Source organism: Callorhinchus milii, unplaced genomic scaffold (genome assembly GCF_018977255.1).
Source record: "Callorhinchus milii isolate IMCB2004 unplaced genomic scaffold, IMCB_Cmil_1.0 Scaffold10, whole genome shotgun sequence".
NCBI lineage: Eukaryota > Metazoa > Chordata > Chondrichthyes > Chimaeriformes > Callorhinchidae > Callorhinchus > Callorhinchus milii.
Genome location: NW_024704751.1, coordinates 1,712,240 through 1,740,090, shown reverse-complemented (window position 1 = coordinate 1,740,090; position 27,851 = coordinate 1,712,240). Strand labels below are relative to the sequence as shown.

At 46.9% G+C, this 27,851-nt stretch overlaps 1 protein-coding gene across 1 annotated transcript; it reads left to right on the top strand.

Annotated features, from left to right (window-relative positions):
* The first annotated feature begins 32 nt into the window (after nucleotides 1–32).
* On the top strand, nucleotides 33–26,276 carry ypel2a (yippee-like 2a). The gene is made up of 4 exons (XM_007906178.1): nucleotides 33–354; nucleotides 23,440–23,483; nucleotides 25,136–25,244; nucleotides 25,820–26,276. The coding sequence occupies exons 1-4, from the start codon at nucleotides 238–240 to the stop codon at nucleotides 25,907–25,909; spliced, it is 360 nt and encodes a 119-aa protein (XP_007904369.1). The 5' UTR covers nucleotides 33–237; the 3' UTR covers nucleotides 25,910–26,276.
* The last annotated feature ends 1,575 nt before the right edge of the window (nucleotides 26,277–27,851 follow it).

The window sequence follows — 27,851 nt, the reverse complement described above, 5'->3', positions numbered from 1 at the left end:
ATGGATGGTGTTCTCTCTGTTCTCTCAGGTTGGTTGGTTGAGGTAGACTCCTGCCCATTTGGCTGCTTGTCTTTCAGCAGTCACTGCCTGCATAGCCAGCAGAGTGTGGGCCCCGCCACACCACCCGCTCGCCACACCACGGCCTTTACCTGTGCTCTCCAGTGTTTCCTGTGTGAACCTCTCTGTCTGAGCGCCTCGTGGACCAGCCCGGAGTTCACACCGCGCCCGGTGGCACCCATGGTGAAGATGACGAGGTCCAAGACATTCCAAGCTTATCTGCCCACCTGCCACAGGACGTACAGCTGCATCCACTGCAGAGCCCACCTCGCCAACCACGATGAGCTCATCTCAAAGGTACTAGTGGGGGTACTATTACTGGTATCCAGTAGATTTGTAGCGTATTTAAGCGCTTCAGAACACTACCCCACATGAAGGGCGCTATATAAATGCACGTTGTCGTTGTTGTATTGGTTAGCGCGCTCGCCTCGCAAGCGAGAGGACCTGGGTTCGATTCCCGAGCAGGGCAAAACCTTGGGTACGTTTCCTAACTCCACACGCCCGTTCACCCAGCAGTAAGTAGGAACCCGGTTGTTAGTCGATTGTCGGATCACTTTCCGGGGGTAATAATCCCTTCAAAAAAAATAATAGCAATTTGGTCACTCAAACCACTTGACAATGCATTCTTTGAAGAACTTTGAGATGTCTCAACAATGTGATAAAGCGCTATCTCGAATGCAGGAATTATTATTATTCTTTCTGGAGTGTCCAGTGGAGTAAACAGAGCAGCTTCAAATCCTACAGAAGAGTTTTGTCACAGTAGATAGCAGCAGATAAGTGGTTTTATTTAAGGGACCCAGACATTTTTAAAGGCTCGTGTGAAACTGACAAACAACAGCGTGCATTTATATACACGATGTGACGTCTCGGAGCACTTAGCAATGGCGTGTTTTGAAAGGAGGAGGAGAAAGGGGATGCTTACCTTAGTGGGAAAGAGGCAAAACCACAAGACAAGCCCCCCCCCACCCCTGCCCCCCACCACCACTCAACTGGTGATGTGTGCCTCCAAGTGGACAGATGCCAAGAATGTAGTGCCAGGCTACAGTCTAAGTGCTTATGTGGTCAGGTTGATGTGGCAGGCAGCACCAGAAACCACATGCTTCAATGGGAGCTGTTGGTATGTGGCCACGGATCCGGAAAGCCAGTGGTGGGGAGACTGAATCAGGCTGGAAACAATCAGGTGTTGACTTTGGCACCGACTTTTAACTGCATAGCGTTTCCTATCGTTTTTCCAGTTCATCCCAGGGACCGTGTTCACTGATCGGAGCCGAGTATTGGAATTGGAGGTCTGGGCGCGTTTATATAGGGGCAGTGACGTCTCGGAGCGCTTAGGAATGGTGTGCTCTTTGAAAGGAGGGGGAGAAAGGGGAGGGGACCAAGGGTACTGTCCAAGAGGAAAGTCTTCAGGTGCGATCTGAACACGGGCAAAGAGGGGGCAAGACTGTATGCGTTGGACACCACTTGACAGTTTGCAACAAGGAAAGTGCCGTCAGGTCCCTCAGCCTGAGGTTGGTGTTGCTGGACTCCATTCATCGTGTCTTGGTTATACTGGGGTCTCGTGTGCCGTGATTCGCATTGGGGATTCAGTGATGAGGAATCTAACTGGGGCTCCTTACTGTGACTGGAAGGAACATTGTGCCCCGCTCAGGAACAACATCAGGCCAGAGAGGAATTATCGGGGACCTCGTGACATTCCTGCAGTTTATCAAGGAATTCTGTCCATCCACGACCGTTTGTGGGACGACGCTGCGCGCAATTGGCTGCCGCGTTTCGCCCACAAAATACACAGTCACTGCACTTTACAGTATATTCTGTGAAGCGCTTTGAGAGGTCTCAACGACTTGATAAGGCGCTGTATCAAATGCAAGGATTATTATTATTAAGATTTGCCACATATTAGACCCTTGTTGCTACTTTTGAAACCCTATCATGTACAACAACAGGGAGACCATCCAGAAAAAAACAGTGAAAGCCCAGTGGATGTTTGAAGTCTGCAATCAATTGTGTAGCATTAAGACTGTCCGTGTTTCCTTCTGGTACAGACAGTGGATCTAGTCAGGAACTAGCCCCAGTTACGTGCCTTATCACTGAATTCCCCCAATGCAAATCACTGCACACAGGCCCCCAGTGTAATAAAGTGCTCTGGGCCACTTCCCTGCGTGTGGGGCGCTATATAAATGTTGTTGTTGTAGTCTTTACAGCGTTGGTCTGCCAGCATTAGAAAGGTTTATAATAATCCTTGCGTTTGTTATAGCGCCTCAGCTCGTGGTCGCTGGCAGGGGCAGCTCACGTGGATCTATTCAGATGATGAGTTTCCCAGGCAGACGTGTGTAAGAATTGGGAAGTGGGTGGGGAGGGGAGTGGGGAAAGTCGGGGGGAGCCAGGCAGCCGGGAATATTGTTCTCTTCAACCGTGCCTTCAGCTCCCCTCTTGACTCTCTACCCCCTCCTCGCTCCCTCCCTTCCCTCCCCTCACCCTGACCGTTTCCCCTCTGCTCGGGTCCCGACCCAACCGTCCAGCGCCTTGGGACGTCCTCCTGACGTGAAAGGCGCTCTATAAATGCAATCATGTTGTTGTGCCCGGCTGTCGGGAGAGCATCGTCCTCTCACACCGACCGGGCTATTTGACGGCCAGTGGGGGCATCGCCCCGCGAATGCATTGGAGGCTGCAAAAAGCACCAGCCCAACCCAAAGTCAGGGTTCAAAAGAATCTTCATTGCAGCCACAGCTACGCAAGACACGGCCAGAGGCTTTGGTTTCACGCACTTTTGATGCTGTTTCAGATCGCAGAGGTCATGAACACTTTTACCTATTTCTTTGGTCGTGCGTTCAGTCTTTTTTCCCATCCTCTTTAGCTTCCTTCTCTACCCCCCCCTCCTTGGCTCAGACAGTATGAAGCACTTTGAGACATCCTAACGAGGTGAAAGGCGTCTGTGATGTGCTAATCCTGTTGTATCGACTGACGGTCTTTGGGGGTGGGGACTGGGGGCGGTGGGGAAATGCAGGTTACCATGTGGTTACACAGTGCACTCTTACCAGCCCTGCGGTGCTCTGCTTGAACCGAGACATCCGGCTCTCTGTGGCTTCCTTTCCAGTGTATTGCTGAGCACGTCTCTCGTACAGTGAGCGCTGGCCCCTGTGAGATGGAAAAATACTTCATTCTCAGGGCTGGTGGTGAGTGACACTCAGTAACTCGCTCTTCACAGTCACTCACTCACTCACACTCTCTCTCTCTCTCAGATCCAGCCCTTTTCTAACGCCGTTTGATAAATAATTTGAGACGTCTCGAAATGTCAAAGTAATTGCTGTGACCGTGTAACTGAAGGCAAATGTGGCAGCCAATTTGCACACAGCAAGGTCTCACAAATAGACACGAGGCGAATGACCAATTTATCTGGAGGATTATTTTAACCCCTCCCCAGAGAGCACAGCACTTTAGATTTAGATGCTGGAGATCTTGCATTAGGAGAATTAAAGGATTTTAAGCGCTTGCACCTTTCAATTAATTTCCAATTTTCTAAACGTGTTTATTTAGAGAATTGGAAATTGATTGAAAGGTGAAAGTGCTTTAAATGTTGGATTATACAACCCTCCCTTCCCATGAGTTATTGTTTACCATTTGACTCTGACACGCTATGTCCTGTTACACCAAGGATTAACAGATCATTTGCTGGAGGACTGCACTGTGTTATCAATCTTGCACCTTGGCCCACATGACAAGACTCAGTGACGTTGGCTCTTAGGTATTGCTACCAGACCTGGTGCACCTTCCCCTCTGTGAGCTGCCTGACCTGTTTAAACACTGCAATAATCTCACACACTCTCTCTCCCCACTCTCTCTCTCTTTCTCTCTCTTTCTATCTCTTTACCGCCCCCCCCCACCTGTCTCTCTCTCTTCCTGTCTCTGTATCCCCCCCTCTCTCTCTGTGCCTGTCTCTCTCTCTCTCTCTCTCTCTCTGCCTGTCTCTCTTTCTCTCTCTGCCTGTCTTTCTCTCTCTGCCTGTCTCTTTCTCTCTGTGCCAGTCTCTCTTTCTCTCTCTCTCTGCCTTTCTGCCTGTCCTCTCTCTCTCTCTCTCTCTGCGCCTGTCTCTCTTTCTCTCTGCCTGTAAAAGAAAGTACGTGAGCACTTGCTCCACACCCTTTGCTCCCAACCCAAGTGTTTTTTTTTCTCGCTCGTTGCTGAGGTGCTATTCAAAAGGCCAGCTGTCTGAGCCCAGACCGTCAGTGAATGAGTGAGTGAGTGAGTGGGTAGGTGCGTGAGTGAGTGAGTGAGCGGATGGTTGATTAAATGAGTGGGTTCCAGTGTATTTAGCTACTGAAAACAATCACAGTTGATGCTGGCCTTATGCAGGTTCCAGCAGGGATCATTTAGTAGCTGTCGGAAGCAGGAACGCTGGTTGTTTTCCTCTTCCTTCCCACCCCACCAACCTGCTTAAGCAGAGCACCCACCCCCCCCACACACCCTCCCTCATCCAAAAGGCTATTGATACTGATCCATTGCTTAGGGAGTCAGACTCCGCCACTGTCAAGCGCTCCGGGATGCTACCCCGCGTGAAGGGCGCTATATAAATGCAAGTTGTTGTTGTTGTTACAAGCTAAGTTGAAACCTCTTATGAAATGGAACGATGTGTGTTCCAACACAATGCCTCTCTCCCTCCCTCCCTCCTTCCACCCCACCCCACCCCCTTCCTCAAGTATTATTTATTACATTTATTATTATTCAATTATATATTCTGAATTATTATTCATTCAAATAAATAAGAATAATAAAGACGTCGGTGAGAACGTGAAATGCACTGCCCCAGAAAGCCGTGCAGGGCCGAATCTATTGAGCTGTGTTAAAAAGGGAAACCGTAAATTTATTAAGGGATTTTATGCACATGGGCAGGCAAATGGGATTAACAGACGTACAATTGATCTAATGAACCAGTGGAACAAATGCAATGGGCTGAATGGCCTCCTGTCCCTGCTGTTCAAATCCAACAACAACAACTTGCATTTATACAGCGGCCATCAAGCCGGATGGTGTCTTGGATTGAGTGACCAACTGCCATACATGTGTGGTGAGCTTGTTTAGGTCATAGCTCATCAGCGATAGGAGATCCCCCCCCCAAAAAAAAATATGCCCATGACACTCCTCTATGCAAGACCTTTCCGATCAGATGTACATCAGGTCTCGACGTCAATTGGTTATTGCATTATTGGCGGACGCACACATAGACAAACATTTTGTCTTTAATAGTATAGATTATTGTACGACGTCAGTGGGGCTCCTCTGCTGGACGAGGATGGTATTTTGGCTAACCTCGGACACCCCTTAAGCCAGACAAAACAGCCAACCCCCGATGCGTCCGGTTTTACCGGCTTCCATTGTACTTCGCAATACAATTAGCATCATTCTCCTACGTGTTTCAGTTGTGGGTCAGTGCAGTGTAGAAAGAAGCCACGGGGCTAACAGGACTTTGCGGGCACCCTGTACAACCGTGTACCCCGACGGCGAGAACGCTAGCGACTGAGGGAGAGCCAGGCTGGTTGTTGGACTGGACTGGTTTGAGCCCTCTGCACGCCCGGTTCGTAGTGTAGCCTTTTTAGTGAGCATTGGCTCTGGAATGGATTTGGAGTGGAGGCTGGGCTGGACGGGTTCCAGCGCAGGCAGGGCAAAGAAATGGAATTGTATGTCTGCAGTGAGGGATTGCATCAGAAACTGGAAGCTCTTTCCCTTTGCAGCGACTGACCCAGGCTGATAGGCTCTTCCCTCCCCCAGGTAAACTTGTGGTTAGGAAACGGATTTCCATCCACTTTACAGTGCATCTTGTGAAACGCTTTGAGACGTCTCAACGGCATAAGGCGCTATATCGAAATATCATGATATCAAAGGATTATTATCATAGTACAATTTGTCCACCTTGTGTCACCAGCAACAATAACTAAAAAAAAACTATAGCGTTTCGGAGAACTGAAGATTTTAGGGGGGGATCAAAGGGGTTGAAGGTAATTTATTAATAATAATAATAATCCTTGCATTTGATACAGCCCCTTATCACGTCCTTGAGACGTCTCAAAGCGCTTCACAGAATACATTGTAAAGTGAATTGACTGTATTTTGTGGGCAAAACGCGGCAGCCAATTGTACACAGCAGTTCAGCACAAATGTCCATTTACCACCTAATTGACAACCCTAACCTTAAAGTCAGTTCTTGCCTATCTGTCTGTCACCATCGTTTGTACGTTTTTGTATCAAACCAATTTTTTCCCAAAACGTCTGAATTCACTGATTTTTATTCTGTTGCTTTTTTTTTAAAAAAAATGATTTTCTCTTGTTTTTCGATGCACAAATTACCCGTGTACTAAAACCCGACCTTAACGGTAAGGTTGTGTATGGGTGGGCGGGGAGGAGGGGTTGTGTGTGTGTGTGTGTAGGGGCAGTGGTTGTGCGTATGTTTGTGGGGGGGTGTTGTGTGTGGGGGTGGGGTGCTTGCGTGTATGTTTGTGGTGTGTGTGTGTGTGCGTGGGGGAGGGATTGCGTGTGGGGGGCAGTAGTTGTGTGTATGAGTTGAAACTTTAACAAAGAGATCTGGGACTGATTATAGCGCACAGGACTGAGCTGCCTTGAATAACCTATCCCTCCCCAATCCCCCACCGTCACAGAGGGACAGACTATTACGTACCAATGGTTCCTAAATCTAATGCAGTAATTGTGTGATTTTTGAAAAGAACAATCATCATGAACGGGTCAGCCAGGAAACGATGGCCCAGGCCCCAGGAGCGTGCTGCCAGCTGTTTTAAGAGCTGTTTAGATTCCACAGCACAGAAGCTGAGCAGTGCTTTGCTCCCGCTCTGCTAAATTCATCCTTACGGCAGGGCATGGGTGGTCTGGGATGACTGTCTGTTCACAGACGGGAGTGGAGGCAGGAAGAGAGTCTAGTCTGTTTCCCCCCCCCCCCTCACCTCTTCCCACTCCTCCCAAGTTTCCCATCTGTTTTTCTGAAAACATATTAATACTGAATCATGGTTCTAATTATTCTTCCTGTTCTTACCCTCGCCTCCCACCCCCCCACCCCCACACACACCCCTCAAACCCCACCACCATCTGCTCCATCACCCCCTCCCTTCCCGCTGCAGACTCTGATGTCTAAGAAATGGTCCTCATTTTCCAAAAGATCTCGTTTTTTAAAAAAAATGGAAACGGGTTTATTATCAGTTCACAAAGTGTTAAGTAAGAGTTTGGAGTGAGTTCTCTGTGTGTGTGTGTGTGTGTGTGTGCTCCCCCTCTCCCCTCTATACACACACACACACACTCTCCATTCACTCCAGCTCAGCCTCTCTGCACAGGAAACCAAAGATCCATTCTGTCTGGGCGAAATGAAGGAGTCTTTGTGTTGCAGCCATTGAGACTCCCTCTCCAGCAGCTGCTGACTGTTCAAACATGCTTCATGAACTGAACTTTGAGCCCTCACCAACGGTCTGCAACCCCCGTGCCAATGAGAGGCTTGTGGATGGCGTAGTCCTGGGCTGGAGGGAGGGAGGGTGGGCGGGAGGAGTGGGGGGGGGGGCTTGTTGCTGTACGCGCTCCTTGAACCATTCCTGACCTTGCTCCTTTTCTCCACATCAGGGGATCTGAGTGTCCCCTTTAAACAGCTTTTAATACTTATTGAAACCCATAAATCCTTTTGCTTTGGTGTATTGGCGCCTGGGGATGCCCTCCTGACATTAAAGGCGTTATACAGGTGTAATTTTGTATTGTGTTTGACCAGCATGTATACGAGTAGGTGCGTACACAGTATGTGTGAGTATAACTCAATTAATCACTGGTGCAACCGCACTTGGAATACTGTTTGCAGTTCTGGTCAACAACAACTTGCATTTATATAGTGCCTTTGATGGAGGGGAGGGTCCCGGAGCGCTTGAGAGTGGTGAAGTCTGATGCCGAGCCAGGGGGAGATGGAGGAGGGAGGTGACTATAAGCACCATCAAAAAGGAAGGTCTTTGAAGGTGTGGAGGAAGGGGGCAAGGCTGCGAGATTGAGGGAGAGAGTTCCAGAGTTTTGGGGCGTAGTGGCTGAAGGCACGGCCACCGCTGGTGGAGCGAAGGGGATGAGGGACAAACAGGAGACCTCAGCCAGCCGAGCAGAGGCAGCGGATGGTGGAGTGGGGTGGGGGTAACCAGATAGGATAGGATACCATCAGATTTATATTGGTCAAATGGATATTGCAGCGATTGAGAGGATACAGAGGAGGGCACCCAAGCTGATTGAGGGGATGGAGGGACTGGACTACGAGGACCGATTAGCGGACTGGGCATGTTCACCCTGGAGAAAGAAGGGTTGAGGGGTGATATGATTAAGGTTTTTTTGATTCTGAAGGAAATAGATAATATAGACCATGATAAGCTGTTTCATCTTGTGGGGAACAGTAGAACCAGAGGTCAAGGCCTGCGATTGAAGGGGGGTTAAACTCAGAACAAATCTGCGGAGACACAATTCATTGAGCGAGTAGTAAACGTATGGAACAGGCTTCCTAGGGAGACACTGGAAGCACAAAGTGTTGTTTGTTTCAAGAACAAATTAGATTTCTGCTAGAAAATAATATCTGGGGATATAGGGTATATCTGTCAGGATGAGTGTGTGATTGGGCATGTATGTGTCTGTCAGCGTGTTGTGTATGAGTAGCTGTGTGTGTGTGTGTGTGTGTGAGTCAGTATGCACGTGTGTATGGATGTGTATAAGGGTGAATGTCTGGAGTGAATGTGTCAGCAACAACAACAAATGACATTGTCTAGCGAGCAGCTTTCATGTCGGGAGAACATCCCAAGACATCTACGTGAGATTGAGAGTCTTTTTCAAGGGAGGTGTGTGTTTTTTGGAGGTAAAGAGTTGTGGGATGTCCGCTTAGAGAAGAGGGTTTGGTGTTTGTTCCCCCGGACACAGCTGGTTTGAGATCTGAGGTTTGGAGGTAAGGAACCCATTTGCTCAATTAGTATTTATATGTGCCCATTACAGAATGGACGGAGGGAGGGACGACAAGAGGCAACAGTGGGAAAACAAACGTTTGCCTTAGTTTTAGGATGCGTTGCTCTCCATACCCTGTTCCCTCCTCACACACACACTTTTCCCTTCTCCCCCCTTCCTCCCCCCCAGCATATGGAAACTGAGGTCAAGAGGAAAGGCAGCCCTTAGGCATTTGCCGTTGCTGTTCTAAACTGACCACTAAGTGCTGGCTGGGGATCAGGGGTGGGGGGGGTCTCTATTGTCCCTTCTCACCGTGTAGAAGAGCGAGGACTTCCCACGGCTGCTGTGTGTCATTCAGAGCCAGACTCCAGACAATTTCGCAATGAAAGTCGATTGCCGGTCTGTGTAACCTTGACTGGACTGGAGTGTTTGACTCCATTCAAGGTTAGCACACAGGAACTGGAGTAGACCATTCGGACCATTAACCCTTCTCTGCCATTGTGATTGTGTCATGATATCTGTCTTAATTCCATTTCCCTAACTTCTCCCTACATCCCTGTGATCGCCTTTTCTCCCAGAGCCTCTCCAGCTCCAATTAAGTTGATTCCACACCTGTGGTTTTCGGGTGCAGGACATTCTCACTCCCGTATTTGAGGCAAAATGTTTGCTGGATTCGCTTCTAAGCAGTTTATGATCTCTTAATTGTAAGATTACACACCTTCTGAAATGATGTCCTTCAGCTACCTGTGCTTCAGTGCCAAGCTTGAACCACTGACCTTGCCAATTATTTGGTTAAACATTGAGGTGCGTCCGGGAGCTTTGCACTGGGCTCCACTAGATTTGTGAGATCATTCATAGTGACTTTAGTTAATTATTGAGTGAATATCTTCACTCCTTTGGTTTTCACCATCTTTTGGATTTTTTGTTTGTTTTGTTTTGGTCAGCCGGGTGTGTGACGCATGCAGAAACCCATCACCATGCTTAAGAGTATCCAAACCAAGCTGAGATTTCCACGCCTCCCATCTGTATATGGAAATTCCAGAGAAGGATTGTTTGTTGGAATGGAATACGCACTCTCTCTCTCTCTCTTCCCTCCCTCCCCGGAGGGACGCATTCTGCTTACCTAATTTCGGAAAGTATTAGGCGCCGGTAAAAAGCTTGGATGAAAACAATGTGATATTGCCTACATAATTTGAGGCCTTAGGGTGTTGGTGGGTCACTGGGACCAGATGGTTGCTGTGACATTAGCATTGTGTATCCTTGGCGTCAGATGTTGATAAAATAGCCTCCTGTGTGAAGGGGATGTCGCTGAGACTCCAGTCTCCTTCACTCTCCACAGTTGCACTCGGTCATGTGTGCACAGTAAGAGGTTTAATATTGCCCACGTGTATCTAGGATTTGGGTTCCTCTTCCAGGTTAAAACCAGATTGGAGATTCCAGATTGGAGTCCTGTTGTAGCTCAGTGGTTAGCGCACTCGCCTCGCTAGCGTGTAGACCCGAGCTCCAATCCTGGGTGGGGCAAAACCTCAGACAAATTTCTTTACTCCACACGTCTCTGTTTACCTAGCAGTAAGTAGGAACCCGATTGTTACTCGATTGGCAGATCGCTTTCTGGCGGTAATAATCCTTCAACAAAAATGGGGTCACTCAATCTACGACTGTTTGTGGGAGACTGTTTTGCTGCATTTCATCGATCCATTTTACAGTGTAATCTGTGAAGCGCTTTGAGACGTCTCGAAGATGTGATAAAGCACTATATCAAATGCAAGGATTATTATTATCATTAAAACTGAATTGAAGAATGTTTGCATAATTCTGCGGTCGCCTTTAATTGTAAGACTGAACGGCTTCACGGGCTGAGTGAGATGAGAAGATACTTTTGGGGCATCACATTTTTCCATCATATCTGGTCGCCTTGTCTGATGCACAGCCCAAGACTACATCAAATCCTAATGTAATGCCATCAAAAGACAGAATAGCCGTTTTGAACCCGAGCCACAAGCAACAACAACAACAAGATTCCATTTATAAAGCGCCTTTCACGTCAGGAGGACGTCCCAAGCTCTGACAAGTCAAGTCTCCTAACTCTAGCAACCAGAGAGAACGAGAGAGAGATGAAAGAACATTTTATTAAAAAAAAATGCACCTAATCACATCATCTCAAAGCTTCATAAGTGATTACAACGGAGAGTGGTGACAGTTTCTGAGCAGAAACACAGGAGCCACTTTCGGTAGCCGGACAAACACACACACACACTCACACAGCCCTGAGCTGAACAACCAATTAATCGGGAGGGCCGTTCTGCTCACAACAACTGTGTAAATTACAGGGGAGGTTGTTGTGGCCTGGGGATATACAGGGATTTTACATGCTTACACGCTCAGCCTCTGAAAAATAAATACAGATGGTTTCTCCAGGGAAGTGTGTTGACTTTATCCGGATTCCTGATCTCCTCGAGTGCTTTCCTCTATTAATAGCTCAGTAGCCGTGCATGGCTGAACACTAAATATCAGTCTGTGTTTTGCTTTCTAACCCCCCCCCCCCTCACACACACACACACTGGGCTCTACTTTCCTTCACCAAAGAATAAACTTATTCAGTAATCATAGAATCACAGACTTTTGCAGCACAGAAGGAGGCCATTCGGCCCTTCGTGCCTGTGTCGGCTCTTTGAAAAAGTTATCCAATTAGTCCTGCTCTTACCCCATAGCCCTGCAAATTCTTCCTTTTTAAGTATCTTATCTAATTCAATTTTGAAAGCTATTATCGAATCTGCTCCCACCAACCTTTCAGGCATTATGTTCCAGACCGTAACAACTCTCTGGGTAAAAACATTGTTTCTCCTGGTCTCCCCTCTGGGTCTTTTGCCAATTCTCATAAACCTGTGTCCTCTGATTACCGACCCACCCGCCAGAGGAAACAATTTCTCCCTATCTACTCTTTTAAAAACCCTTTATAATTTTGAACACTTCTATTAACTCTCCCCACAACCTTCTCTGCTCTAAGGAGAATAATCCCAGCCTCTCTAGTCTCTCCACATAATTGTAGTCTCTCATCTCTGGTATAATTCTTGTAAATCTTCTCTGCACCCCCTCCAAGGCTCTGACATCCTTCCTAAAGTGTGGTGCCCAGAATTGGACCCAATACTCCAGCTGAGGCTTAACCAGCGATTGAAGTAACAAAGTGATTCCTGTAGTGCTCAGCGGTGTTATAGTGACACACTATAATGTTCTCCTAATGGCTTGTTGGGTTTAGTCAGTGAGTAGCCGAGCCGTAGGAACTGGAACATTCCCTGGTTCATCCTCAGTCTGAGCTAATCTCAGCTCGGATGTTCATAATTGGCCTTAGCACTTTTGGTTAGAGAGGGGAAATTGGACAATATTCCTATTGCTAATAGCAACTGAAAACCCTGCCAGACAGCGTTCCAATAAGGAGTTGGTGTGAGTATACTATTCAAAAAGTGAAGGGCATTTTTCCTGGTGTCCTGTTTGTTGTGGTCTACTTTTGGCAACCGGGAGATGTTGTGTAGTTGCAGACGTTCTGATGTGATATTACATGAGCAATGCGCTCTGGGATTCTACCCTGTGTGAGGGGCGCTATATAAATGCAAATTGTTGTTGCATGTCAAGTCGTACTCATTCAGGGTTTAAACAGTATAATCTATTTCCAAGCACCTCCCTCCGTGGCTTCAAATAGCTGCATTTAATCGTAAATCTCACTCCGAATATCTCTCCCTTGTTGACAACGCAGCTAACCTCGTTTCGAAAGAACAGCCGACTGCGCGAAAAGCACAAGGCTGTAAATCAGATAGCCTGATCCCCTCCGCTTCGAGGCAGGAGAGACTGTGCGGCAGGGGTCTGAGGCAGCAACGGTGGGGGGATGATTCCTTCAAAACAAAAAATAAACCCTGGCAGAGAGAGTGCGCGCTAATACAGATTTGCTTTATGGTCACCTCCCCCTCCCCTGGCTCAGCATCAGGCTCTGCCATTGTTAAGAGCTCTGGGATGCCGCCTGGTGTGGAGAGCGCTATATAAAAATGCAAGTTGTTGCGGTTGGGGAAATGAGTTAGTCGTAGGTTCCAGTCGGATTGGGCTTTACAAGGAGGTGGGGCCCGGTGTTTATAATCTCTCTGGGACACCTCCCTGCATGAGAGGCGCTATATAAATGCAATTGTTGCTGTTGGGACGTCCTCCTGACATGAAAGATGCTATCAAATGTAATTAGTTGTTGTTGTTGTTGTAACCCGATCCAGACAGACCAGACATGGTACACCATGAGCCACTGCTTCAGTTTATGAATGAGTGAATGGGAATTATAAAGAGTGGTTGTGGGGAGGGAGGTCACAGAATACACGACTGACATCCGTGCAGAAAAACATCCTGCTTCCTAAAGAGCCGCCTACGATGCTTTCAAACGATTAGAAACTTTAACTCAGGAGGCCACAGCACCCAACATTGTCAGCTTGTAGGGTAGATGAAAGAGTGAGCGCTGGGCTTCTCTACAGCAATGTGCCTCTTTAATCCCCGCTAACTGTTTAGTGTTCCTGTAACACACCTCCATGAGCGTAGGCCCTAAGTCTCTGTTGAGTCGGCTGTTGGGAAGTGTGTGAAAACCATCAATAGTTGGAACTCCTTCTGTTGCTCCTCTCCAGATTTGTTAAGCAGGATGTGTGTGTGTGTCTCCTGATAGAGAGAGAGAGAGAGAGAGAGAGCGCACACTCCATATCAACAACTATAACTGGCATTTATATAGCACCCTTCACATGGGTAGGTTAATGTAGAGTCTCGGAGTCAACGATAGAACCTGATCCCAAGCCGGGAAACCACACGTAAGCGGAGTTCTCAGATATTTGGTTTGGAGGCTCTTAAGCATGGCGGTGGGTTACTGCTTGTGTCAGACGAGGGGTGGCGGGCTACATTTTACAAAGCAGGGTGTCCTAGTTGAGAGGTGTCAACGCCAGAGTTCCTGCAATCAAACTAACATAAACTGACGAGTTGAAACAACAACCACAACAACAAATTGCACTTGTACAGCGCCTTTCAAGTCGTAAAGACGTCCCAGGGCACGAGACAATACGTGTTTGGGACCCGAGCTGGGAGTTGCGGTCAGGAGGGGTGGAGGGCAGTGGGTGTTGGGGGTGGGAGGGTGGCTGAAGGCACGGTCTAAGAGGAAAGTCTTTAGACGGGACTTGAAGGAGGTAAGAGGAGGTGAGGTGGAGGGATTGTGGGATGGAGTTCCAGAGTGTGAGGCAGAGATGCTGAATGCCCGATGAATGCCAATGGTGGGGCAGGAAGTGCGGGGGACCTGAAGCAGGCCGGTGTCCGCCGAGAGCAATGGAGCGGAAGACAGAATTGCAGATTCTGTGCCTGACTTCAGCAGGGGGCAGAGCATGTACGTCTGGCTTTGGTGGTCATTGATGTTTATAGATGTATAATACGTAATATATCATTATTACCAAAAAGTCGTGATACCATTACAATGTCTAATAAGTCTTAAAGAAATTATATTCTTTTATATTTAGAGAATAGGGTAGCTGAAAAATCAGAATGCTTGTATATCTATGATGTATCCTTGCACAGTGCAGCTGTTAGAATCAGAGACTATTGGAACAGCTCTGTGTGTTCGATCAGATTACTTACTGCCTTGTTAAGGTCACGAATGACTTCCGATGGGTTCTTTTTTGCTCTGTGAGCGGATCATGCCTTTTTCCAACTCGGGGTGGGGGGGGGGGGGAATCTTTTTTTTGAGCCCGTCTAGCTCTTGTGTCCCAGCTGTAAAAAAAACAAAATATTTTATCTTGTTTATCTCCAGGCATGTGGGTGTTTTATTTAGAAGCAGCTGTTGTTTTATTTCCTGCCGTCCGCACCTTAATAATCAGTGTTTGTGATAACGAGGGTTTGTGTTTCTCCTGTAACTCGGTTGTTGGTGCAGGACTTGCCCACTGACCCAATTCACCGCGTCTATTTGGAGGAACGGTCCATGCTTTTGTACACACTCTGGATTCTCGTGCTCCACTTCAGCTAAGTACATATGGAAATGGTACACATACCTTTCCAGTCAAGGCCTGTGTGGAGTCCTGTAGCTCAGTGGATAGAGCACTCGCTTTGCAAGTGAGAGACCTGAGTTCAATTCCAGGCAGAGGGTGAAACCTTGGGCAAGTTTCCTTACTCCACACAGAGCCTAATAATAATCCCTCCAAAACCAAAAACAATAATAAATTGGTCATTTTCAATCCACGACTGTTTGTGGGACATTGCTGTGCGCAATTGGCTGCCGCGTTCGCCCACAAATATACAGTCAATTCACTTTACAGTATATTCTGTGAAGCGCTTTGGGACGTCCTCCCGACATGAAAAGCGCTATATCAAATGCAAGGATTATTATTATTATTAAGGCCCTCCATGGCTTTCCTTGCTCCTTCCTTCCTCTGTGACCTGCTAACGCCATATCAACCTATCCGCTCCCTCCGCCCAGCAGGCGTGTGGCCTGTTCCGTGTCCCCCGCCCGGCCCAGTCCTAATGTAATGTCAGGCCTTCAGCCTCTCTGTTCCAACCCTTCGGAACTCCATCCCACACTCTCTTCACCTCATTCCTTCCCTTGCCTCCTTCAAGGCACGTATCAAGACCCTCTTCTTTGACCGCGACTTCGGACAACCTCCTATCACTACCTTTGGGACATCCTCCCGATGTGAGAGGCGTTATACAAATGTAATTTTGCATGGTATCTGCCGTTGTCTGCTTTGGGGCGAGCAACACATTTGAGGAAACCTCATTCAACCCTGGCGGGAATTTTATTTTATGATTTGTTTTTGTTGCTACTCTTCCCTCCTCAGCAAAGTCCCACAAACATCCACAAAGGTAGAGGATTGCCGGCCAGGACACTGGGAGTGAGTGAGGGCCATCATTTTATTGGCAGATAATGATCCGTGGCCATGTTGGGTGCCACATCTCCCGTAACATGATGGAGTGAAGAGGAGAAATGTATCTCTGACAGCTTGTTTCAGCTCCTCCATAGGATCCTATCACTGTTTTGTAACAGGACTTTGTGGACACCATGTACTGTGTATACCGCCTGAGCCAAGTTGACACTTGACACCTACTCATAATGTCATTTGGTAAGACCTTAGACTTTAGGAACAGCAACATGAACAACACTCAACTTAGCCCTCAATCCCTTCCTTCACAGTGCAGCCAGTTCAATCTTGTGGCTGATACAATGCTCTTGCCTGGTAACCTATCCATCAGTGTTACTGAGCGAGTCCCTCCTAACTTCCTTGTTTGTAGACTGCATGGCTGGAGGACTGGGAACAGGTCACCCGCCCTGGAAGTGACTGCAACGCAGAACCTTATCTCATGGTTCAGTGATAATTATAAACTGCTTGACCTCTGCTTTCAAGATTCACAGTCATTGAAACCAGAATCCCCGCAATTAGACGACTTGTTCTCCAGGGCTTTGGGACGTCCCAATCTTCAGGTCGCACCTCACAACCTTCCTCTTCGACCGAGCCTGTGGTCACCTCCCCCCGCCCCCTCCCGGCTTGGCGTCGTGCTCGGACGCTGTCAGGCGCTCTGGGCCTGCGTGAGGGATGCTATATAGATGCAAGTTGTTGTTGTTGAGGTTGTCCTCCCGATGTGAATGGTCCTGCACAAATATCATTTGTTTTTGTTGTTGTTGTTGTGTTCACTCCCCGGGAACAATCCTCTCTTTGTGATGGGGCCGTCAGGGGGTGGGTAAATCCCCTGGTGTATCCTCCTGACCTGAAAGGCGCTATGTCGTGGATCAGGAGATGAGCTTGAATTGACAGGAACTTTCCGTTTTAAGAATAACACACGCAAATATGGTGGTGAGGCAGAGGGAGAGTGGGTGTGGTGGGGGGGGGGTTCTAGGTGAGGGGAAGAGGAACCACGAAGGTAGAATTGAAACTGGCTGCTAAGGTTACTGTAGAAGTGTCAGCACTCGCTGTAACATGAGCCAGGGTAGGAGGTTTCATTCACCCTATGAAAACGGAAGAAACTCAGCATCCCTCGGGACTATGTGCTTTTATCGCACTTGCTCCACTCGTTCGAATGTTGATTTATAGCTTTTGTCACCGCCGAGACCCTCACAATGTTGGGCTGCATTTAAAACCCTCAACATAGTATTATTATAATCCTTGCATTCAGAAAGAATAATAGTAATAATGTGGTCACTCAGTCGTGATGAGGCACTATATCAAATGCAAGGATTATTTTTTATCATCATTCTTATTTGATATCGTGCCTTTATCACGTCGTTGAGACGGCTCAAAGCGCTTCACAGAATATATTGTAAAATGAATTGACTGTGTATTTTGTGGGCGAAATGTGGCAGCCAATTGCGCACAACAGCGCCCCACAAACAGTCGATTTTAAGCAGTCCGCCAATCGAGTAACAACCGGGACTAACACATATACACGCCCACAAACAACAATGTTTTGTGCAACGAGCAGCTCTAACAGCAGAAACCCAGTCCCTACAGCCATTGATTCACTAACAACAACCACAACAACCACAAATGACATTTACGCAGTGCCTTTCACGTCGGGAGGACGTCCCAAGGCCCTGGACAGTCAGGGATTTGGGTCCGAGCTGCGTGAAAGGCGCTGCGTAAATGTAATTTGTTGTTGTTGTGGTTGTTGTCAGTAAATCAATGGCTGTAGGGACTGGGCTTCTGCTGTTAGTAGCTGCTCGTTGCACAACAGACACTGTAGGAAAGAAAGGCCTGCCCTGGGCTGCAGAGGGTGTGACTGAACTGCAGGAATGTATTAATTAAGGAGGAAACGCAGTGTCTGCCCTGAGCCTGACTGACCCGGGCAGGTGGCCGCTGCTCCTGTTTTGGCCACACTTGACCTTCCTGACTGGCGTTTACGCTATGGGCCTGAGGATACGATAGTATTGGCAGCAGCGTTTCCAACTGCAGGGGGAGGCTGACAGTAAAAGCATGTAAACAATTGACACAGAAAACACACTCATTCAACTTTACCGTGTATACTGTGAAGCGCTTTGAGACGTCTCAACATATTATTTTAGACATTTGATAAGGTGCGATATCAAATGCAAGGATTATTATTATTATTATTGAATGAGATAGATTTATTTTTGAATATAATATTTTGGGATATAGTATATGAGTAATTTACAGTAAGTTTAGTGTGCTTGGAAGAACAAGGCAACTTTGGATCTAAGCTTTTCCCAAAGCTTTGCACTGTATTGGTAGACTAATCCATATAGAATTAGTTGCTATCACCAATTAATGTTGTGTCTGTCTGTCTTACTGTGTGTGTGAGTGTTTGTATGCGTGTTTCTTTCTGTTTACGTGTGTGTTTGTACACGACTGTGTGTGGGACACTGCTGTGCACAACCGGCTGCCGCGTTTCGCTCACAAAATACAGTCACTACACTTTACAGGATATTCTGTGAAGCGTTTTGAGACGTCTCGAAGACGTGATAAGACGCTACATCAAATGCAAGGATTAATATTATCATTATCTGTACTGTCACTGTCTCTTACCTCTATCTATCTCTGTCTTACTCGTTAAGTATGTTAGAATGGCGAGCGGAGGGAGTGTATGGGGTCTTTAAAATAATATTTGTTCTAAAAGCCCCGAGGGTTAAACACAGGGCCTGGCCTGGCTGAGAGGGGCTAAAGAAAAGTTTCCAAAGTCTGTGATGACCAGGGCAGCAGTAAGTGCTTACAACTGACAACTGGAGTCTGTTTGGAGAGTGCAACTGTGAGCTGGCCCAGCTCCTGCTCTCTGGCGCTCACTCACATCGCTGCAAAAAGAAAGTTGGCAGCCATCGCTCTTGCTTTTAATAGTCCTGGAAAAACCATCAACAGCTATTCTATGCCACAGCGATGGGAGTGGGGGGGGGGGGGGAAGGGGATGGGAGCAATCCCCATCCCACCCCAGGGTTTGGTGTACTTGCTCATTCACATTGAGCTGCATTGTACACACTGGAAATACCTCATCAGTGATCAGAGTCACGCAGTGTCTGGAGTACGAAACCAACAGCGCTGTTGAGGTTACGTTGGTTATTTCGGGAGATTTTGGGAGGGGGACAGGGTGGGGGATCGGACCGAGTGGGAAGGTGTAAGACCAGGAGTAGAATAAGCATTTGATATAACGCCTTATGTCAGCGAGACGTCTCGAAACACTTCACAGGATTTTTTTTCACTGTGGAATGCAGTGAACATTGGCCGTGCAAAAACGGGCTGCTGCCTTCACCCATAAAATAATATTAAAAAATAATAATCCTTGCCTTTGATATAGGGCTTTATCACATCGTTAAGACGTCTCAAAGCAGTTTACAGGATATACTGTAAAGTGAACTGACTGTTCATTTTGTGGGCGAAACGCGGGAGCCAATTACCCAGTTACAAATACACAGTCACTACACTTCCCAGTAGAAATTCCCCTGAAGCACTTTGAGATGACGAGGTGATGAGGTGCTGTACCAAATGCAAGGATAAGCAGTAATATTATATATCGTTATCTGTTCCTCTGAATCAGTGTCAATCGGTTCTGCATCGCCAATGTGTGTGCAGAAGATTAAGAGTGTGCATCGTTCCCACAGTTAAGCGCTCTGAGACGCTACTCTGCGTGCAGGGCTCTATATAAGTGTTGTTGTTGTCGCACAGGAGAGCCCGGCTGGCTTTTGACCATTCTGTTGTATATCGTAAGGATCAGATATCTCAGCTAACCTTGTGCTCGTATCACTGATAGTCAGACAAGGCAGAGGCGGCCAAGATTTCCTACCTCTCACTTTTTAAATAGCCCCATCTCGCCTTTACACCATCTTACTAAAATAGCCCTGGCCTCTCCAGCATTGACTGGAACAATGACCTTGGATGCTGGAAAGATGATGGCCGACGGCTGAAGAGCCTTATTTTTAAATTCGTGAATAACTGTTCTACGCTTGTTATTGTCAAATAATTTTTCCAGTCGGGTATAGTTACTCTTTTCTGTCCAATTTTCCCTTTATCTTGGCATTACACACTAACTGTGGTCCAGTGGGAGTGTGTGTGTGTGTGTGTCTACACATATATATTAATTTGGAAAGCGGGGTGTGGGGGGAAAATGAAGTCTGTATAATAGGCCTGTGCTTTCCTTAGAATAATAGAAATCATACAGAACAGAAAGAGGCCATTCGGCCCATCGTTTCTGCCCTAGCTCTGAAAAGAGCAATCCAACTCAATCCCACTGATCCGCTTTCTCTCCATAGCCCTGCAATCCTGTCCTCCCCAAATACCCATCTACTTCCGTCTTAAAAGTAGTTATTGAATCGGCTTCCACCACCCTTTCAGGTAATGCATTCCAGATCCCAACAACTCACTGGGCGAAATTTTTTCCCCTAACCTCCCCTCTGTTTCTTTTAACAACTATCTTAAATCAGTGTCCTCGGGTTACTGACCCACATGCCAGTGGAAACAGTTTTTCCAGGTTCAACCTATCAAATCCTCTCATGATTTTGAAAACCTCTATTAAATCCCCTCTTAATCTTCTCTGCTCTAGGGAAAATAATCCTAGTTTCGCTAATCTTTCCTCATAACTAAGGTCTTTCATTCCTGGTGCCATCCTGGTAAACCTCCTTTGCACCCTCTCCGATGCCCTAACATCTTTCGTAAAGTGCAGTGCCCAGAAGCTCTCTCTGTTCAATTGCCCCCTTTAAAATTGTACCATCAGTTTATATTGCCTTTCCTCATTCTTCCTACCAAAATGCAACACTTCTCATTTCTCCACATTAAACCTCATCTGCCACTTTTCTGCCCATTTTACCAATCTGTCTAAGTCCTCTTGGAGTCTGGTGCTATCCTCCTCCCATTAACTGACTTTCTTAGCTTAGTATCGTCTGCAAATTTGGAAATTGTGCTCCCTATATCCAGGTCCAGATCATCAATATAGATAAGAAAGAGCAGTGGTCCCAATACTGACCCCTGAGGGATACCACTACACACCTCCCTACAGTCAGAAAAGCAACCATTTACTACCACTTTCTGCTTTCTGTCTCCTAGCCAGTTCTGGATCCATGTTGCCACCATGGGCTTCTATTTTATTTGTAAGTCTTTTATGTGTTTTTGGACCCTCTCACACATCGTCCTTTCCAGGACCGTGACTGTGTCCCTAATGAGTATTAGCATCCCTCTTTTTATCCCTTCCCCATCCCTCCTGAATAGTTTGTAGCCAGGAATATTCAGCTCCCGTCCCTGTCCTTGCTTGAGCCAAGTCTCCGTAATTGCCACTACATCATAGCCCCATGTGGCAACTTGAGCTGCAGCTCACCAAATTTATTGGTCACACTCCATGCATTTACACACATACACTCCAAGACCGGCTTAAACTGCTCTACATTTCTCCCTGGTCTCTTTCCACTTTTTGCTGGGCTATTCCTTGATCATTTCTATTTGTCTCTCCTCGTCCACTATATAATTTGTTTCCCCTCCCTGATGCTACATTCTGATCCTCATCCCCCCTCAAAATCAGTTTAAACGCTTCCCCACAGCATTTGTTATCCTTGTTGCAATGACATTGGTCCCAGCCCTGCTCAGGTGTAACCCATCCCTCGTATACAGGTCCCACCTGCCCCAGAAGTGGTCCTAGTGGTTTAGAAACCTGAAGCCCTTCTTCCTGCACCATTTCTTCAGCCAGGCATTTATGTGTTTGATCCTCCTGGTTTGGTATTCACTTGCATAAGGCATTGGGAGTAATCCCGAGATCACCACCATTGAGGTCCTGCTCTTTAGCTTCTTCCCAAGCTTCTGATATTCTCCCTGTAGGGTCTCAGCCCTTTTATCACCTACATCTTGGATCCCGACATGGACCACAACTTCTGGATTTTCCCTTCCCCCTGTAGTATATTTTGCTCCTGTTCCGTGACGTCATGCATCCTGGCCCCAGGGAGACAGCATACCATGTGTGAGCCCCTTCTTTTATGGCAGAAATGCCCGTCTACTTTAACTATTGTATCCCCGATAACAATAGCATTGGCGTTTTTCCTCTTGTTTCCCTGAACATCTGTTACCTTTTGACTCTTCTCGACAGACGCATCCTCACCGGTATCCAGTACCGAGATCTGGTTTGTGAATGCCACACTCTTAGGGGATTCCTGTACTGCCTGTTCTTTTTTTGCTCCATGTCTGATGGTCACCCACTCACCCTTCTTCTGAGCCCTCTGTGTAGCTGGGGTGACCACCTCCTGAACTCTGTGGCTCTGAGGTGACCACCTCCTGAAAAGTTCAATCCATAAATTCTTCAGTATCCCGTATCCTATGTAGTGACTGTAGCCTTTCCTCAAACTCAGCGACCCTGAGCTCAAGCTCAAGCAGCCGGAGGCACTTCCCACACACGTGTTTGTCCAGAACTATGAACCATCCTGGAGTTCCCACATGGCACACAATGTGCATGGAATAGGTCTCAGCTGCCCTGCCAGCTTTTCAGACATGTTTTGTGGTGTTCTTCTGTGTCCTGGCCAGCAATCCCCCAAATAAAACTTGTCATTCACTTCATGGCAGTTTGTTGGACATTGCTGTGCACAAATTGGCTGTTGTGTTCACCTACATCATATCCGGTCACTGCACTTCACAGTAAACCCTGTGAAGTGCTTCAAGCCATCTGTCTGACATGAAAGTTGCGTTAAAGTCTCAGTCAGTGATTATTCAACTCTCATAGAAACCATTTACTCATAACACTCTCGGGAACACAGCATCAGCACAGGTGATCAGCACAGGTGATCAATACAGGTGATCAATACAGGTGATCAGCATAGGTGATCAATACAGGTGATCAGCATAGGTGATCAGAGCCGAATTCTCTTGTCACTTTCCTTGACTAGCACTACCTTTAGTTGTCTTTGTTGAACCCGCCCTCCCTACCCTCCACCCCTCCTGATCCCTACCCCCAGCTCGGGTGCAAATCCTTGACCGTCCAGCACCTTGGGACGTCTTCCTCACCTGAAAGGCGCTATACACATGTAATTTGTTATTGTTGACGTCAGTGTACACATGGAGCACCGGCCAGCACATAGCACTCACAGACAGTCTTCCTTCCGTTTTGCTGGGTATCAGTCACCGGGCCACCCATCAACTCGGGAACTCCCTGCCGTTAACCCTCCACCTCAGCCCCTTTCCGTCCATCTTTAAATCCCATCTTAAAACAACAACAACAAATTACATTTGTATGGCGCCTTTCACGTCAGGCGCTCGGATCTACCTGTTTGACTGCGTCTGGGGTCACCTCCCGCTCCTCTTTCACGCTTGCTGAACATCCAACCCCGCTTCTGTGAAGCACTTCGAGGCATTATCTACATAACGGGCACTATATAAATGTTGTTGTTGTGGGTTGCGCTGCTGAATTGTAATGGTATTACAAATGACCTTTTTATGCGAAGTTTGATCATTTTCATTTTTGCATCTTTTTCAGTCCTTTCAAGGAAGCCAAGGGCGAGCTTATTTGTTCAATTCAGTGTAAGTATCTTTTGTGCTCGTATAAAAGAATACATCATTGATTTTTTTGGGGTCAGCCCAGTGTGAAAACTCATCAATCATTCTTAACAGCATCCAAACCAGACATGAATGCCACCTACGCATAGATATTTCCCCGTGTCTGGAATGGAATGTGCACTCTCTCCCTGGAGGGAAGCACCCTTTCCTTACCTTGTTCCGGAGAATTTTAGACGCAGGTTAGCAAGAGGCAAAGCTTGGGGATCCCACGGTGTGCGTTGGGGTAACTGCTGGGGATTAACCAGCTAAAACCATGTAGCTTGCCATTGAGAGCGCTGTCTAGCAACCTTCCCGCTGCTTGTTCAGCTAGGACCACCCTTACCCATTAACCTTCTAGAGTTAGCAGGAGGAAAGTAGGAAGAGTTGATGCCCCCAATGATAGACCCGGCTGCCCCTCCAAATCCTGTCAATGTGTCAGGCTGTCTGCTCTGCCATCAACAGTGCCATGGAGCACTCTCTCTCCCCCACCCCACCTCCAGTATGCACCCCCATCAGATCTCTGCCCCCCCACTGTCGTTGTCGTAGCCCCCCCTTTTCTCGTCTCTGCAGCCATCTACATCTGGGTCAATCAAGACTGTCAATCTCCCAGATGACCTCTCTAGCCAAACCCATTAGTTAGCACCTTCTCCCCGTAGCTTAGCATCTCGAAGTCTGAAATGGTCAATTCTTAAATAGCATTTTACTGAGTTAAGGTGATTTCCTTCCAGGTTCATCATAAACTGCCTTCTCACAGACCCTTTCCAATTCTATTTGTGACATTTTTTACGCTGACAAAGTTCTGATTGTGTCTCCTCCCCGCCCCATTCCTGATGGGAACAGATTGAGCTCCCTTCATTCAGCTGTTCTTTATAGCTCAGTGATCTGTGACTGCTGTGTACTGCAGTGTCACTTGTCTCCTGCGTCAGATTCTTTCATGTATATTCTCATTTGGTAGATGAGATGTGGCCTTAAGGAGGCCAAGTTCTGCACATGTGCCCTCGCCTGCTCTTTCCCCTGGATTCCTGATCCATTGATCTGTGGTTAAAATTCCACTCGGATCTACATTTTCTCTTATTGATGCAGCTTTTTAGAGGGTCCAGGGGTTTGGAGAATTGTTGAATTCAATCTTAACTTTATAGTTCTTGAAAGATCAAGGCTGTGTTTAAGATTGCCAAATTCTGGATGCTCTGACACATAAATAGAGTGGACCTAAATCCAAGTCGAACTTCTCCCCCACTTATCCTATTTGCCTTAACAAATATTGGCAGATATTCCTGATCTTTGTTTATCTATCTACTCCAATCTCTCTCTCTCTCTCTCTTTCTCTCTCTCTCTCTTTCTCTCTCCCTCTCTCTGCCTTCCTTTCTTCCTTCCTTCCTTCCTTCCTTCCTTCGTGGAGCCCTATAACATAATAATCCCTTCAAAACAATAGTAATTTAAAATAAGAACGGACACTTCAGCTAATACAAGAGGCCAGTGGATCCATGATGAGTGATGTTCGGGTAACTATACCAGTCCAAGAGATTATTACATTGTATTATCTTGAGAACAAGGGTTTCTTTTAGCCGTTGTCTAAACATCTCTGAGGGTTGCTTGACTTCCTGTGTTGAAGTGTTGCTGTTTGTCTCTTGTTTTAGCGTCAATGTGGGCTGTGGACCAGCAGAGGAGCGTGTCCTGCTCACCGGCCTGCACGCTGTGGCTGACATTTACTGTGAAAACTGCAAAACTACCCTCGGATGGAAATATGTAAGTTATGTTGTGTTCTATTGTGAGGATTAATAATAATACTTGCATTTGATACAGCGCCTTATCACGTCTTCGAGACGTCTCAAAACGCTTCACAGGATATACTATTAAGTGAATTGACTCTATTTTGTGCGTGAAATGCAGCAGCCAATTGCGCACAGGTGTGTCCCACAAACAGTCGTGGATTGAGCGACCAAATTATTATTCTTTTTTAAGGAATTATTACCCAGAAAAGCGATCCGTCAGTCGACTAACAACCACGTTCCTACTTACTGCTTTACAGAATTTATTGTAAAGTGGAGTGACTGTCTATTGTAGACGAAACGGGGCAGCAGTGTCCCACAAACGGACATGGATTGAGTGACCCAATTTTTATTTGTTTATTTTAGAAACTTGCCTAAGGTTTCGTCCTGCCCGGGAATCGAATCCGGGTCCTCCCGCTTTTAATGTTCCTTTTAAGGTCCTGCGCCAACCCTCTCTGTCGTCCACCGTCCGTTTGCGTCAGCGTTCCCATCTCTCCACGAGGGGCGAGGTTTGGCAGCTCATTCGAGGTCTGTTGTTTGTCTGTCCTGCAGGAACACGCCTTCGAGAGCAGTCAGAAGTACAAAGAAGGAAAGTACATTATAGAAGTGGCTCATATGATTAAGGACAATGGCTGGGAGTGAAAGGAAGATGTGGTGATGCCGATCGCTGGGCCATTGATCCTGCAAAAAAAAACAAAGAGAAGTAACTGAAGGCTTTGGTTGCAACATGTCGGAGAGGTCACGCCACTCGGCATGTCCTCGAACCTCTCTCCATCCCTCAGCGACGTGCCTCTGTGTCTCTCTCTCTCTTCCTCTGTGTCTCTTTTGCTTTTTTACGACCTCCTTGTGGTTCAACATCCTGACTCCTCCTCCTCTGTTCCAGTGTTGCCTGAAGGAACACACCAAAGCTCAAGGGTGCAGAGTTTTTCTTTGAGTTACCACTGTTAACTTGAAGCTGTTTAGTGACATTCGCTTAGAGTAGCTTTGTCAGTGTGCAAGATTCGGCGGTGGGGGGTGTGTGTGGGGGCGGGGGGGGGGTTAAGGGAAGTAAGAAGTAGGCAGAGATTTCAGTATATCCACCTGTCCTGTTAGTACGTACAGTACTGCACAGTTAAGTATTTGTCAATAGATTTTCAGAGACTGGTTCACTCCGAGCATATGGTGCTGCAGGTCTCAGCGATAAGGTGTAAGGAAGTGTCGTCACTGATGTGTCACTTTATACTGGGAGGGTTTGGGGGGGTGGGGGGGATTACTTATTTTGCATTCCCAGCGTTAAATCGCCCTTTGCTGTTTATTGAGGTCGGGTGATGCAGTAATACATTGCATTGTAGTGACACGAATGAATTGAGCAGCGCCTCGGAAGACATAAAACCGCTAAATCTTTTGTTTCACAATTTGATCTTGAACGATCGATCGATCCACACACGATGGGTGGACGAACAAGTCTGTTGATTGCGGTGGCAGACACCGGCCCTTAACATCGACGCCTGGGATGAGTATACCCTGTCTATTGGGTACATTTCATTTTTATGTTATTGGCTCTGTAAAAAGGTGGTTAAAGGCAAAGGCCTCACCAGCTTGCGATGTGCTCCCTGCAGCTGGTGCATCTTTGTACAGGAGTCATTGTGGTTTTGTGAGGAGAACAGGGCAAAGCAATAGTACCCTTCGTAACAGGAGCAAGAGACAGGTGGATATCGGAAACCCTGGGGGGAAAAAAACCTGCCCCCACTGAGAACAATAATCTGCATGTGCTTTCTAAGCCTATTAGACGGGCATGGAGAATCCAGCAAGAATGAAAGTAGTCATTCCACAGCGGGGAGATGTATACGAGTTTATTGGCCGATAACGAGAGAATAAGGAGTCCCTCCTGTAAATCTGGTAACAACAGTCGTAGAAGGGAAGAAACATCCTGTCCCTTTATTGTTCATTGTCCAAAAATGGTAAAGATACGTGGAAATATTGGGAAGGAGGAGGAGCGAGGGTTACATAAAGCATGAACAATATACTGTGAAATTGTCACACACACTGTTTGATCTCACCAGTGTTTTCTCTATCTACACATATATATGTAAATATATATAATTCAATTATGGACTGGACAGAATTGTTTGATTGCAAGAAATTAAAATTGCCATCAGAGACTGTGTCCTTTATGCCTCTAGGATGCCTCTGGGGATGGGGAGTGAACAGTATCAGACTGTTTTGCATTATGACTCGGTTTAAATCAACTGCTCGTTAGCTAAAAGCTGGGAGTTAAGTTATTTTCATCAGCTCCCAAATTCTGCGTCTCCTCCAGCCATTGAAAGAATCTGTGAATAATTTAACAGGGCTTTGAAAGGTCCTACGAATGAAATGCAAGTGCGATTTGATCTTTCTATCGCTTTTACTTCTGTCTTCATTAAGTAGCAAAAGTAAGGCCGTGCCACTGTGTAACATGTGGCCAAAGTGTAGCGAGTCTACAACCGATATCATTGCTGAAACCCATCACGTGGACAAGAAGTCTTTTGGCCGAGTTGTCTCAGCAGTAAATAAGTCAAACAGACATACGTTGTCCGCGTATTGACCAAAGCGCCTCTTGGTTTAC

What these genes read in the sequence shown, in the direction of transcription:
- ypel2a (XM_007906178.1), top strand. Translation starts at nt 238, where the DNA reads ATGGTGAAGATGACGAGGTCCAAGACATTCCAAGCTTATCTGCCCACC. An exon ending in ACGATGAGCTCATCTCAAAG is followed by an intron (nt 355 to 23,439) that starts GTACTAGTGGGG and finishes CATCTTTTTCAG; the next exon opens with TCCTTTCAAGGAAGCCAAGG. An exon ending in CTACCCTCGGATGGAAATAT is followed by an intron (nt 25,245 to 25,819) that starts GTAAGTTATGTT and finishes TCTGTCCTGCAG; the next exon opens with GAACACGCCTTCGAGAGCAG.